The sequence below is a fragment of the Bos mutus genome, chromosome 6 (genome assembly GCF_027580195.1).
Source record: "Bos mutus isolate GX-2022 chromosome 6, NWIPB_WYAK_1.1, whole genome shotgun sequence".
NCBI classification, from domain to species: Eukaryota; Metazoa; Chordata; class Mammalia; order Artiodactyla; family Bovidae; genus Bos; species Bos mutus.
Window position 1 is genome coordinate 30,029,502 of NC_091622.1, and position 15,083 is coordinate 30,044,584.

Here is a 15,083-nt window from a genome sequence, read left to right on the forward strand (position 1 = left end):
CAGTTAGCTTTTTTAACTTTTATGCAATTACCTTTATCAATTAATATCAAACGGTTAAGTTACCAGAGCCACTAAAAAATTCCTATATCACTCTACTGTTATTGACTGTACTGTAGTCAGTACTACAACTATTAATATTTCTATACTTTTTTAACATAACTCTTCTAGGCTGGTTACTTATTTACAGTACCACTAGGCATAATTTAAAAGCAAACTGTTTCAGGAATATTACTATTTCCCAGTAACTGTCCAGCAGTCTAAATGCTACTCTCTGTGGCAAAAAAAAATATTCACCCAATAGAATCCCTAGGTATTTACTTACGATGTTCAGTCCCAGTGATCTGGGCAAGGATTCGGAAAGAACGAGACTGAGTCGTTCCAGTCCTCGGACGCCAGTCTTCAGTATCCTCAATCAGTCTCTTCTTGCTCGCATCGCTGTGAGTAGGTATGTGATAAAACTCGGTATTACGATCCATAATGTGTTTTCTTGGTGGGCTAGGGTTAAGAAGGAAAAAAAAAAAATTAAAATATTTTTAATTACATTAAGGCTAAAATATCCTCTCCCATATTATTTACAAGTTATACATTTAAGCCTCAATGTTCCTTTTGTATATTTTGCTTTTTTCAAGTATGTGCGACATACATGTATATGCTCAGTCATGTCTTTCAGGCATACTCACATCTTTTTCTTAAAAAAAAAAAGCATCCTTTTAAAAAGTATACTAGGCTTTTTAAGTTTTAAAAAAAGGTACTTATATGATAACATAAAATTATAGTATAAATATCTATTCAACAGAAAGGTTACCGTTTGGGTGGGATTTTCCTTTTAATTGACAGAAGAAGGCAGCAGAAGAGAGATTTCCAACATGAAGAAAAGGAAAAGAAAAGAATAAGAAAAGAAGGAAAATAATAAGAAATTGCAAAGTCCACAGTAATTAAAATCAAACAATTCAAAATTACTTGTATTATTCATCTTCTGGCTAACAAAACAGATGTGAATTATATTCCCAAGCATGGTTAAATAGGGGTACTATGCTGCTAAAATGTGTTGGCTTTCACAAAATTAAATGATCATTTCCTCACTAGGCCCAAGAGCCAGGAATAATTTAATTTAGTACAGGCCGAATCAGCAATTCAAAACACAATTTTGAAAAGGGTCAGAACTGTTATTTTCTATAGTATTCTCATTTATGTGTACAGATATCCCTCACCCTAAACAAAGTTAGGTGCAGGATCATCAATGTGAAGAGATGTAGTGTTACACAAATAAAATGGAAACAAACGAAATATTTATCAAAAGACCAAGATACAAATCATGGCTCTGTGACTTTTCAAATATATAATTTTGGACAAGTCAATCTCACTGAGTCTCAATTTTTTCATTTATAAAATAAAAATATGAACAAAGTAGCACTGTCTTCAGGGTTAAATGAAATAATATATATGAAAGGGATTTGCAAACTACAGAGTTCAAGAACCTTAGGTTTGCTAAGAATATTCATTTTTCTATTAAGAAAGCATAAATATTAAGGAATTTAAAATGTACATTATAATAACACTTTAAGATCTAGGTAGCTTTATAAATACTCCCCCTTCTCAACATCTCCAGGCAACGTAGGATAAATACTAATGAGTTTCGAGTTTCAATTCAGAAGAGAAATAGGAACCTGAGTATGGACTAGCAGACACCCAGCACAAGATCCAAGCAGAAAAAGTACCCTCAGAGTGTCAGATATGCATGGAAACACCTGTTAGATTAACTCACTGCTAGAAAATCCTACTGCTATCAGAATGCCACACGACTGCTGTCATTTTAACAGGGATACGATCAAAACCTGTCACAGTACACATTTCTGCCCCAGTGACATGACAGAATTAACGTTAACACTAGCTGTGCGGTCAGACAATAGTTCTAAGCATAATCTTCTACTCAGTGTACATTTTATGCAAGTCATTTAACTTCTACAAGTTTCAATATTTCCCTTCTAAGAAAGGGGAGAGGGAGAGGGTGGGAAGATTTGGGAGAATGGCATTGAAACATGTGAAATGTCATGTATGAAATGAGATGCCAGTCCAGGTTCAATGCACGATGCTGGATGCTTGGGGCTGGTGCACTGGGACGACCCAGAGGGGATGGTATGGGGAGGAGGAGGGAGGAGGGTTCAGGATGGGGAACGAAAATAAAAAAAAATAAATAAATAAAAAAAAAATAAAAAAAAAAAAAAAAAAAAAGAAAAGAAATTGTTCTGCAAAAAAAAAAAAAGAAATGGGGATTTTATCTACCTTAAAGGGTTGTTTCGAGAAATAATAAGATAGGTAAAGTAGGTAAAATGTTTCCCGGAGTAGGTAACAAAAAGTAATCACCATTATTGGTGTTCTTTTATGATTACTAGAAAAATTATCTGCAATGCATATTCTAAGACTGTAAGTCATCTAGGGCTTCCCTGATGGCTCAGATGGTAAAGAATCTGCCTGCAATGCAGGAGACCCTGGTTCCATCCCTGGGTTGGGAAGGGAATGGCTACCCATTCCAACATTCTTGCCTGGAGAATTCTGTGGACAGAAGAGCCTGGTGGGCTATAGGAATATATATATTTATGGATGCATATAAATCATCTATATATACGTAACAAAATAGTATTATATATAATACTAATAATAGCGTTTTAATACTATTAATATTTAATGATTATGTTTAATAGTAATTCAAATTATTTATGATAAAATTTCAATAACCTGGAAGTGAAATACCTGAAACACCTTTTACTAATAGTGAATAAAATCTCCTAGTTCTTTTATAAATAATTTTTTAAATTAGAAAATAACATTATTTCATAAATACACTGACAGATTCCTAAACAGGCAATACTTTATCTTATGCAATTATCTGAAAAACTATTTTTAAGCTACTAAACTTACAGTTTTAAATTTCTCTATAATCAGTAAGTGTTGTTTACTCTTAAATGGTGCCAGCTGCAGGTATTTTAATCCTCTATAAAAGGTTTGGGTTATAAACATACAAAAGAAAAAAATGTCTAACTAAGACACTAAGATTAATAGAATGACACCACTTAAGAATATTTTCTAGCTACGACACACTTGAAAAAGTATACCACATCTCAGACTCTGTGACATTCACCATGGCTTACGTTCTATGTCAAGTGATAGAAAGTTTCTAAACATTTACTGGCTTTGACACTCTAGACTCTTATGATTATGATTAAATAAGGGAATAATATGAGTTTTATTTTTAAAATTCATTTGGGATAGAACATACTATCAAGAGCAAATAATTTATTTCAAAATAGACATTAAAAGTAGCAAGTTTATTCAAATTTTTAAAAAAATATTAAACAAGGGAGGCCCCACCTACATCTCTGACTCCAGTATCTGCTGTCTATAATACCTATCCATCTTTCTGAAGACAAGTTTTTCCACTGCAGAAGTGTGGATTTTCTAAACACACCCACTAATTCATATGAAGTTCTCTGACATGAAAAACAAGTTTCCTAGTTTCCTCAGCATATCGGAAAATGCTAAGCAATGAGAAGAAACTGATAAAATTTGCTGATGGTGTTAAGTTGAAAGCCAGATGAAAACTTACAGAGACAATGATGAAAATTAGAAAGAAACCAGTGATTAGGTACTTACACGGTGCCAGGGTTACTGAAGGAGGAATAATACACACAAAAAAAGATGTGACAGAGGGGAAAAGACATTGAAGTTTCCAGGATGATGGAAAACACAGATGAGGCCAAAAAAGAAGAAAAAAATGAAATAACAAAATTCAAAACACTGAATTTACATGAAAATTAAGATGCTACACCAAACATCATGCTTCAAAATAATTATGTAAAAGGCAGACAAACAAAAATGAACAAGTGTTAGTTGAAATTCTATCACATTGTTATTATTTGGATAACAGTTTTATCTATGCTGCTTGTTTCCAAAAACACTGAAAAATAATTTGTGTATTAATGCTAGATCAAGCAATGGCACCCCACTCCAGTACTCTTGCCTGGAAAATCCCATGGACAGAGGAGCCTGGTGGGCTGCAGTCCATGAGGTCGCTAAGAGTCGGACACGACTGAGCAACTTCACTTTGACTTTTCACTTTCATGCATTGGACAAGGAAATGGCAACCCACTCCAGTGTTCTTGTCTGGAGAATCCCAGGGACGGGGGAGCCTGGTGGGCTTCCGTCTATGGGGTCGCACAGAGTCGGACATGACTGAAGCGACTTAGCAGCAGCAGCAAGCCTCAAGTTACTAATACCAAGAGAGAAAGATCTAATATTTAAAATATTTTCTTTGCTGTTGTTGTTTAGTTGCTAAGTCGTGTCTAAGTCTTTGGCAATCCCATGGACTGTAGCCTGCCAGGCTCCTCTGTCCATGGGATTTCCCAGGCAAGAATACTGGAGTCAATTGCCATTTCTTTCTCCAAGGGATTTTGCTGACCCAGGGATCAAACCTGCATCTCTTGCATTGCAGGCAGATGCTTTACCACTGAGCTACCAGGAAGCCTCGAATATTTTTTTCTAGGTTTCTATAAAATGTATTTTATCCTACAATGTGGCTAACAAAAGTCAGAGATTAAAATATAAATTAGATGTCAGATGTAGAAACAGATCATTTTAAAATCACTTTAAAAATTAGAGCAGACTAAGAAAATCTGTCATTCTCACATAATATAACAAGTATATATTAACAAGTATAGTCTTCTCAGATGATTTATTCTGAACCATACATTACAAGTGAATGATACACTTTTGAAAATTTCCTCTTATTTTTTAAAATGTAGTGATTGTGATGAAAGACATATGAAGCAGTGGGTCATTAATAATGGGCTATTACTCAATTTTCATACTCTCCCCTGTTATTACCACAGCCCTCATGCACAAGCAAATCCCAGGAAGTTTAGAAGTGATTTGTAGGAACTCCAGAGTACTATATTAGCAGCAGCATAATTACTGCCCAGAAAGACATGTCTGATATATGGTAAAAGAACTAGGTTAATAACATCTAAAGAGGGAAAATAAAATTCATTCACATAGCCTATTAAGTATCGGATCATTAAAAACAAATATATTCATATTCCATTATATATAAAGAAGACAAGTATTAACTGTATATAGTTTCTCAACACATTGTTCAATCAATTCTACTACAATAAAGTTTAGTCAGAGTAAGTAAAAATTCATTATAAATATAGTAAGAAAAAGTGCCTACCACTTTGAATGCTAAGACTGTACAGTGAAGCTAAGCTGTATTTCCACATCAAAGTCAGTGTCATAAACTCAATAGAGGGCTGAGTTTTGCTGAGTGGGGGGTGAGACACAGGATTAAGTTAATCTCAGTAATTTATGGGTATTTACTCTTCTCTAAGCCTTCTTATTCAATGAAAAGTACTCTCTCCTCTGCCTTGACACTTCAAATAGCAGAGAAACAGTTCTGGAAAATAACCTCCTCTGACCAGAATAAAATCTTAGAAATATATTTGAACATTGCAAAGTTTGAGAAAGAAGGTTTATGTCAAAATGAAGTTGTGGGGGTGGAGGTATTCTATGATGTGGTGAGGGGTAAGCAGAAGAGGGTTGATTGGTTAAAGTCTAAAGATGTCAATTTTAATATGCTGAAAAGGTATTTTCATGAATTTTAAAAGTGTGTCCAAGTGGAAAAGCCCATCATACAACACAGTGGCATCTGTGCCAATGGGGCAGTCAGACTGACGTGGCTTTTCACCCTGACTATGCTGCCCACTCCTTCTATGCCTGGACAAGCTGCAACCCCCAGGAGCTTCTTTTCCCTCAACAGTGAACCAGACTACATTCTCTATCTTTGGATAGAGATATGTCTATCCAATGGATACGTCTCTATCTTTCAGACTTCCTATAGGGGCATATGTTTACATGCTCTTGAAAGCACTTTGATAACTATACAAATACAAATTTGTTGTTAGAATAGATCCTCCAGCTGCTCTATATAAAAAAAGCACCGTTAAACCCAACTGTAGTTTATGCACATTATTCATTCATGTAGTTTCAATTCACTCAATTTATCAAGACTATAACCATTAAAAACAAATACCAATTCAAAGTAACAGAAATAAGCTCAGGTCACAAACAGGTGACAGAGTAAGACACACCAAAATTTGGCTTCAAAAGTCCCTAGGCTCCAATCTTGGCTCTATCACTTTCAAGCTGCATGCTTAGAAATTTAAGTAACTTCTCAAGGTCCAAAGTTTAAATGCGAATTCAATCACATACTGCAGTTAAAAACATATAGCACAGTGCATACTAATATTTAGTAATTTAATGAATATTATCCTTGAATTTTAAAAAATATGCATTTAACCTAAATGTGGTTATTTTTTCAAGTCCCATTTTCCCCCCTTACAAGTCAAATTATTACACTGGCATCTTATAACTAGTGAAAGCCTTTGTGTAATAAGAATTTAACTTTAAGTAGACAATCAATAAATCAGGGTTTGGGGATGTTTCTCTAGTGCACTGGTGTATAATATTCTTATATGACTGTAACATGTTCCTTGAAGTGAAGTGAAAGTCGCTCAGTCATGTCCAACTTTTTCCAACCCCATGGACTATACAGTCCATGGAATTCTCCAGGCCAAAATACTGGAGTGGGTAGCCTTTCCCTTCTCTAGGGGATCTTCCCAGCCCAGGGATCGAACCCAGGTCTCCCACATTGCAGGCGGATTCTTTACCAGCTGAGCCACAAGGGAAGCCCTATTCAATGAGTGAGATCATAACCATACCGGAATAAAGTTCTCTAATTTAACAATAATAATAATTATTATTATTCAATAGCTAATTCCCTCAAGTGTGTCTAAGATATTCCATATTTTCAATTCTACTCTAGAGTATGATGAGGAAATTTCAGCATATGCTCAGAATAATCATAACACAAAATTAAGTTCTTGTCTAATGTGATTTTTATTAACTTTAAAGCTAGTAATCACTAGTTTATCATCAATACCAATAGACACAAAGTTTTGACGTGGTGATTTCCAACGTCTATGCCAACTACCTGTGATACTTAACTAATTGCAAAGGTGTACAGACCTTCTATCAGCCAATGACACACAACTGCATACATAGAGTTCTACATCTTTCAGCAACACTGGCTGAAAAATCAAAAAGGTTCTTAGAGATTCTACCTGGGAAATACTGGGTTTTGATATGAATTTGGAAGTCAACTCAGTTTTATAATATAGACTATTCACTAGTGGCACATGTATTTATGCTTTCTCTTCTGTCTTTCTCGTCTAACAGTCTTGACTGCTACAGATTACCTGCAACATAACCTCTTTTAAACTGTTACACAGCAAACCCCACATATACTTCATGACGAAAGTTAAACACTACTATTTATTACCATAAAGCAATTCACCACAACATAGCGATGCAAACAAAACTTATTGAAAAGACTAAATGTGGTTATTCTAAATTACAGCTCTTTTGCAAAATTTAACTTAATTTTGCAAAAATCGGGCATTCATGCTGTTTACTCATATATAAATCACCATATTTCCTCTCCAGTAATGTAGATACTAACTTTGTCACTTTTGTTTTCTGCAAAGAGAAAAGCATTTAAAAATATTACTACCATATCATATTTTGTATCTTTCAAGGCCAGGTTCATCAAAATACCACATACGAACTGTTAGAAGAGACTGCAGTCCAATGAAATTAAAATTAATAAAGAATACATGAAAGACTTACCTCTTGAACGCAGTGGCACATTATAATGCAAGAGCATATGGAAAGGAAAAAGGTAAATTACTTAAACTACGTGATTCAAAATGGATTCCCTTCCAGTTTGGAATATAAAACTCCATTTTGCTCTAAGTGGAGTAAGTGAAAAGTGAAGCAGCTCAGTCATGTCTGTGTACATGAAATGTACAGACCCCGTGGACTGTAGCGTAACCAGGCTCCTCCCTCCATGGGATTCTCCAGGCAAGAGTACTGGTGGGGGTTGCTATTTCCTTCTCCAGGGGATCTTCTCAACCCAGGGATTGAACCCGGGTCTCCCACATTGCAGGCAGACGCTTTAACCTCTGAGCCACCAGGGAAGCTGCGGCTTCCCCTCAAAGTAGAGTAAGGAGAGTAGTAAAGAAAATAGTAAGCCAAGACTACAAATTCATATATGAAGAAGGTGGACTAAAAATTTCTAAAAAGTGCCTCGTTCCATTATTATTTGTAAGAAGGAACAAGAATGCTAGAATAGTATTATTAATATTCTAAAAATATCAATAGTTGTTAGATTTCATACTATTAGGACAACTATTTCTCAGTAATGATGCATAATTCATAAGTACTCGTTGTGTCTTATGTTTATTATAAAACTACATAAATTTGAGTGGGACACCTATAAAAACTAATAGTCCTCCTGCTTTGAATAAAAACATAATCTATCCATTTAACTTTACATCCTTATAAACTCCTAAATTTTTGGTTACTGGCAATTAGGTTTTAAAATAAAGAGTAATAAAAAGTAACAACTCTCAACTGTGAAAGACATTTGTTGCAATCATTTGTAACACTATAAAAATATGGAAAATTCAATAATCACACATTTAGTAAAAAGGCTGACAGTGATTTCAGGAAAAGAGTTTGACACCTGATGCAGGAAATATATTCATTAATACCACAAAACACCTGCTTTTCAAAATGACATCACTGACTAGTAAATAGTAAAATGTGAGATCTATTTTTTGATTTCTCTGATCTAAACGTAGTAAGAGAAACAGCAGAAAGAGCACTGCAAATTTGTCTATAGAATTTCACAAAAACCACACTTTTGTTTTCATAGTAATCAAGTTTTCATTGTGCTAACACATCGGGTCAACACCTGAAATTAAGCTACTTTTAAATGCAATCAATTTACAAATGCAAAGCAGTAACTTGCTTGTTAATGATGCAAAACATATAACAGTCCCTTTTGTCCTGAATCTTGGACAGTGCAGGACACCAGACGTGTGCTCAATAACTACATGTCAACTGACTAAGAAACCACTGTAAAGTCCCTGTAACTGTATCACTGCCTACAAAGTTGAAAATAATAAGTCATTTCAGGAATCACCAAAGCTACACCCATAAAACACAAAGTTTCAGCTTAGTGTTTTCAATATAATAGTTTTCTGTAACCTCAGTTTTGCTTTTATCTCTACAATTTTTTTTTTTTTTTAGCTTTTTTTAAAAATTTTTATTTTATTTTTAAACTTTACAATATTGTATTAGTTTTGCCAAATATAGAAGCCTTCCTTATAAAATTTTATGAAATGTTAGGAAGGAGAAAAGATTTTAACTTAAACACTTCCTTCAAAAGAAGTATTTTTTTCCTACTGAACCTGGAATTTAACAAACAAAATAAACTTCTGCTTTTAGTCTTCAATGAGACTGCATTTGATAGGCAGCATCTGTCTTTTCAGGGGGCTTCCCAGATGGGTCAGCAGTAAAGAATCCGCCTGCAATGCAGGAGACACAGGCTCAATCCCTACATTGGGAAGATCCCCTGGAGAAGGAAATGGCAACCCTCTCCAGTTTCTTGCCTGGGAAATCCCATGGACAGAGGAGCCTGGCGGGCTACAGTCCACAGGTTTGCAAAGAGTTAGACACAATTCAGCACACACACATCTGTCTTTTCAAGATATCTACTTTGATTACTCTAAAATCTATCATCTTAAAATAGACAAATCAGAAAAATGACAACCAAATGCACCTCAACACTACATACTATTTATCTTCCTCATAAGAGAGAAATAACTTTCTTTGAAAGGCACTAGTTTCCCTCAGTATATATATCAAAACTTTCAAAAGTCACCCACAACCACAAAACCACACATAGGGCCCAGGAGCTGTCCTTCCAGACTTGCTCCTGGAACCCTGCCACCTTCTTTTTCAAAGCCCCCAAGTTACCATGGGAGCAGTCCTATGAAAGCACAGCCCCTACATTACATGAATTAACATTCAGAAGGGATTATCTCAGAAAGGACCTAACTACACAATTATTTTAATTATATTTTCCTGGGACCTGACATTGGTTAAAAACAATCATGCATGCAGATTATTTCCTTTTAAAAGACACTTTTGTCACAATAAATCTGATCAAAATGACTTTACAGAAATGACTTTGGTTTACATGATAGTCACTGGATTCCAAAAATAAAATACCCATCTATAAATGATGGCTACTGAAAACAGACTTCAATTTTTTAAAAATCTGTGCCACAAAAAAAGAGGAAAATTATAAGGAATGGATTCTCAGAAAATTATTATAACATTATATATTTAGTGTCCACTGCTTTAAATCTACTCATTTTAGAAAAATGTTTACAATGAAAATACTCTCTAATTTGCTTCTGATGTTTTTAAGCATCCGTTAATGTTACTGTCCTCTCATTACTGTCTGCTTTTAAAGACTAAATTTCAGTGTAAGTTTATCTGAAAAGAATGTGGCTTAGCCAGCTGACCTAAGCTAATGCATCATACATAGACATGAGTCAAAACTAAATTTATTTTCTGTCTTCAAAATACTTCCTAGAAAAACAGCTTCTTACAAGCTTCTCATTTCCTCTCTCTTTAGCATGAGATACATAAGCTGACACAACTGCAACCATTCTATTTCAACTTTTGGTGATTCACAAAAGAATGGAAAAATTGAGAAAGAAAGATTCAAGATTTGCCTTGCATTATAAGGGCCAGCTGCTCCACGCTGTTCCAGACTTGGAGAAAAAGGGTTACAGAGTCCGTTACATGATTCATAACAGGTCAAGATGCATAATTAGGTTTGGATTAACCTATAATTGCCTTACACAGAGTGCTGTATTGTATATAACATAAAGCTACATCACATGTTAATGAAGCAAATGAAACTTCATTTCCCTTCTCTCAGAGAACAACTGATTTTGGGGGTGGGTGGAAATTAAGTGTTGCCTGGAAATTGCCTGAAAGAAGAGTTTGATAAGAGCAGAAAGCACCCTCGGCCACCTACCCATTTTGCTGTTTACTGTCACCCTGGGATCCTCTTCTCTGTCCCTCCGCTAGCTCCTGGGCAGTCTCGGCACACACGCTGGTGACTGTGGGCTGCCGTGGGACATTAACTGCAGGTTTACCAGCGCTCAGCGCAGATGACCGCTGGTCAGCACTAACATTGGTATTAGCATGCGGTCCAGATGCAGCGAATGGGGGAGAAGTGACAGCGGCCACGGGTGGAGGGGAAGCATGTGATGAAGTGGTCGCGTGGGCTGGGGTGAAGGCAGACGATGGTGATGGGATGGATGTGACTTTTGGTGAAGACACAGAACCAAAGGGCCGCGGGGCCTTATTGTAGGCCATGTTGGTGGTGGAAGTGACTTTGGACACAGCAGGAGATGGAATGGGCACAGGTTTAACTACTTCTTTAGGTTCTCCCTATGTAAAATAAAAATAAACATACACAAAACACGGCAAAGACATGCAAAATAGATCCACTGAAAAGAACACACAGCTAGTTTGTAAAAAGACAAACACAATTATGTTAGCAGGTCAAACTTTACACGTTTCCAGATAAAAATAATGAGCTGATAAAATATTAGCATGCATGCTAACTGGTCTCAACATGCATAACACAGATGCACATACTGAGTAAATAAATGTTTTTTAAAAAATGAAAGGAGTTCAAAATATTTAGGAAATAGATTAGGAAAGTTTTCAAAAAGCCTAAAGGCCAACATAAGTGTCAATTTAGACATACTCCAAAAGAAAATTTTTTCAATACTCCACAGTAAACAAAACATCACTAATCAAAACATTTATTTTAAAATATCCAGAGTCTCAACTACAATTCCATCTTTTAAACACGTTTAATTACTCTCCAGAGCACAATTATTTGATTCATGCAGAAGCAGCTGGACATTTCTAATTCTTCAATCAAAAAAAAAAAGAAGGAATGTTCATTTCCATCTAATTCAGAAATGTGAACATTCTAATTACTTTGATCTCCTTAAAAATAAAACACAAAACAAATGAAACAAAATCAATCCTTTCCCTTTTCTACAGTCCACCTATTTCTCTCTCTGGAATGTTTTGAGATATCGCTAAAGATGGAATAAAATTCTTCCCTTTTCCAAAATAAATATTCAAAAGTAACATGAGGAAAAAAAAAAGATCTTAAATGTTTCTTCACAGACATCAGAGAAAAAAAAAACTAAGATCAATTCCACCTAAAATTAACAGAATTTGTGTTTGCAAACCCCTATCGCAAAGTAAGTGTGAATTTAAAAATAAACCCAGCTTAATCTTCTATGATATTCAAGAATAAGTCCTTATCATCTCAAAAGAAAAACAATCGAATTCTTTAAAAAGTACATAATGGTAGCTCTTTTATGTTTAATTTAAAAGAAGAAAAAGTAATCTAATCTTACGGAAATAATAAAGCTGAGGGGGATAAAGTAACTTAATGCCTCAGGGAATCAATATGAGCAAATTCACTGAAAAGGCACAAGTAAAATTAAGGAGAAAACCCCCCAAAGCACAAAACCAGATGTAAATGAACAATGGTTTGGGACAATTTGAAGATATATATATATATATAATAAATAGGGTACTTGCCAAAAACCTAATCCAAGAATACTCTGAAAATATAATTTAAAATATAATTTAATATTACCAGTAAACTGTCATTAAAGATTTACTGTGACATTCATTTTTGTAACCACTTATTTAATCTGTTTAGATTATTTGAATAAAGAGGCAAATTAAAAGTGAAGGTAAGACATCTGGAAATGAGTTACCGATAATATATGACACTGGAAATACTATTTAAATAATAAGGAATAATTACATTGTTTAAATAGTAAGGAATAATTACATGATAATTCTGTTATGTGTTGATTTTCACTATCCCTCATCATCTTTAAAGAACTGTGAGGAAAAACTATATGAGATCTTTAAATTGTCAGTATGGCTGGAGACAGGAATGGAAGTTAGAGTGGTTCAGGAGGGACAATCAAATATTATCCCAGTAATGCTGGATTAGAAACACACCTTTTGAACAGGAACTGGCTCAAGCTTGGGTGTAGCAGATGCTCTGAGGAAAAAACAGAAAAAGGAAGAAAACATGAATTTTTGCAAACTTTTAATGAAATTTTTATTATTATGTACCTTAACATACTAAATCATCAGAATTTATAGTTTCATAATTCATGCTTTCAATTATTCACAATCTACTAATTAGTTCATGAAACTCAAATGCTGTAAGATCTAATAACTCATACACTAAGTATTCAACAGTTCTCTACACATTTAAATGAAGAAAGACAAACATCAATCCTGTTTGCTAATTAACCCATGATTAACCTTTAAATTAAGGTTATATCCCTCACCAAAAAGGGTAAAGTAAAATAAACAAGACTTTCAGTAGTTCCTGAAACAAATAACTGATCTCTTTGTCCAACAGTATCTGCCTTCTCTCTTACTATCCATGAATATGCCCAAAGAACATGTGCATCTTTGTGTGAAGATACTAAATAAATTCTGTTTGAACTGGCTCACTGAGTATTAATTTTGTATTTATATTTTAAGTGCAGATTAATGGATCTGTTCTGCTAAAACCAAACTGTAAGTTCTTCCACTAGGCTAAAATTTCAGTGAAGGCAATGATCATGGCCTACTTGAGTCTCTGTATCACCACGGCCTGGCATGTATTAATAACAGGTTATCAGTACTGAGCATAGAAAGAAGACAAAAAGGAAAAGAGGACAAAAATCCATGCACAAAACTATTCTCATATACAAATTCATTATTTTCAATCTATACTTTTTTGTATTATTACTGTCAGTTTGGTTAGCATGGACTAATAGTAACGATAATTGATTTGGAGCAATTATCTCTTATAATCATGACAAATAACCAAAGCAGCAGCAATCATTACCCCCATTCTTCACAGGAGGAACTTCAGAGTTAAAGTAAATTACTTCTAGAATGGAGCTAAAGCCAACCATCCTTATGTATTACAATACACTGGCTGCAGTCAAGGACAGTAAATGATTGGAGAGCTCCTAATGACTTAAAGCTATTTTCCCAGCATTAAGGGACACGACTGAGTGACTAAACTGAACTGAACTGAAGGTATACATTAAGTTTAATAATGTCAGAAGCAGTCTAACTCCTCTTATATCACACAAGCCTGAGGATACAACAGCAAGTGCAGAATTCAAGAAATGTAACCACAGTAGGTAAATAATAAGTGATAAATTTTAAGCTGCAAATCATGAGATCATTTTACTTACAGAGAAGCTAACATAGGATATTTGGTCTCTACAGTCATAACCTAGTAATGAACTCTGATCAACATTTTTAGGAGCAACTGAATTTTCCAATAACAACTAATTTGGTTAGCCAGGGCAAGCACAGACTGAATAATTGACTAACATAATGAGAGACAACAATGGATGCTAACATTCAGTTACTGCTATGGAGAATTACACTCTGCAATTGCACAACTTTCCATGTGTGCTATCAATCAATTTCTCTTTTAGCTCATAGGCTTATTATAACAAGCAAAGGAAACAAGTTCAAGAACAGAACACGGGAATCTTTCTTTCATTGAAATTTCACAGTAAGATGCAATCACAAACGATCTACTTATTAAAACCACCCAAGACACGATTGAAATTTTGCCGTAACAGAGAGGACAGAATCCTTTTTCATCTGGACACTTAAAGGTATATGGAGCTCTTCTAGTAACACAAAAACAATATAAACAAAAGATGATGTTTAACCTGAACAGAATAAAATGGTTTCCAAGAAGAATAAAATGTATATATCCCATGTCTATGAAAACAAACCCCTTAGTTTTTTCTGGGTGTTAGTTCTTACTTGAATAGCATTAGAAACAACAACAAAAACCCCAGAATGGTTAGTTTTCACTAACTTTGTAGAGTCCAACCTCTTAATCTGTTCAGAACTTAAAGAACGAGTCTTACCATATTTTATGGATTGAAAGTTCTACAAAACTATTTCTTAAAATATAGGATTCACAAAAAAATTTAAACTGAATCTTTACTATCTAGCCTGCTCACCTT

The 15,083-nt window shown here is 34.6% G+C and overlaps 1 protein-coding gene across 7 annotated transcripts in view; it reads right to left on the reverse strand.

Moving 5' to 3' along the window:
* PDLIM5 (PDZ and LIM domain 5) overlaps positions 1-15,083 on the reverse strand; it is a 230,660-nt gene that overhangs the window by 85,504 nt on the left and 130,073 nt on the right. For 2 of the 7 annotated variants that reach the window (XM_070372141.1, XM_005907869.3), the window contains exons 4-8: positions 13,045-13,087; positions 7,574-7,590; positions 3,652-3,666; positions 806-823; positions 323-495 (exon numbers count right to left, since the gene is read on the reverse strand). In XM_070372141.1, the coding sequence (XP_070228242.1) occupies positions 323-495; positions 806-823; positions 3,652-3,666; positions 7,574-7,590; positions 13,045-13,087 (266 nt within the window). Of the gene's footprint in view, positions 1-322; positions 496-805; positions 824-3,651; positions 3,667-7,573; positions 7,591-11,011; positions 11,431-13,044; positions 13,088-15,083 lie in introns of all 7 variants that reach the window. The other 5 variants (XM_005907867.3, XM_005907868.3, XM_070372140.1 and 2 more) reach the window with 4 other exon arrangements.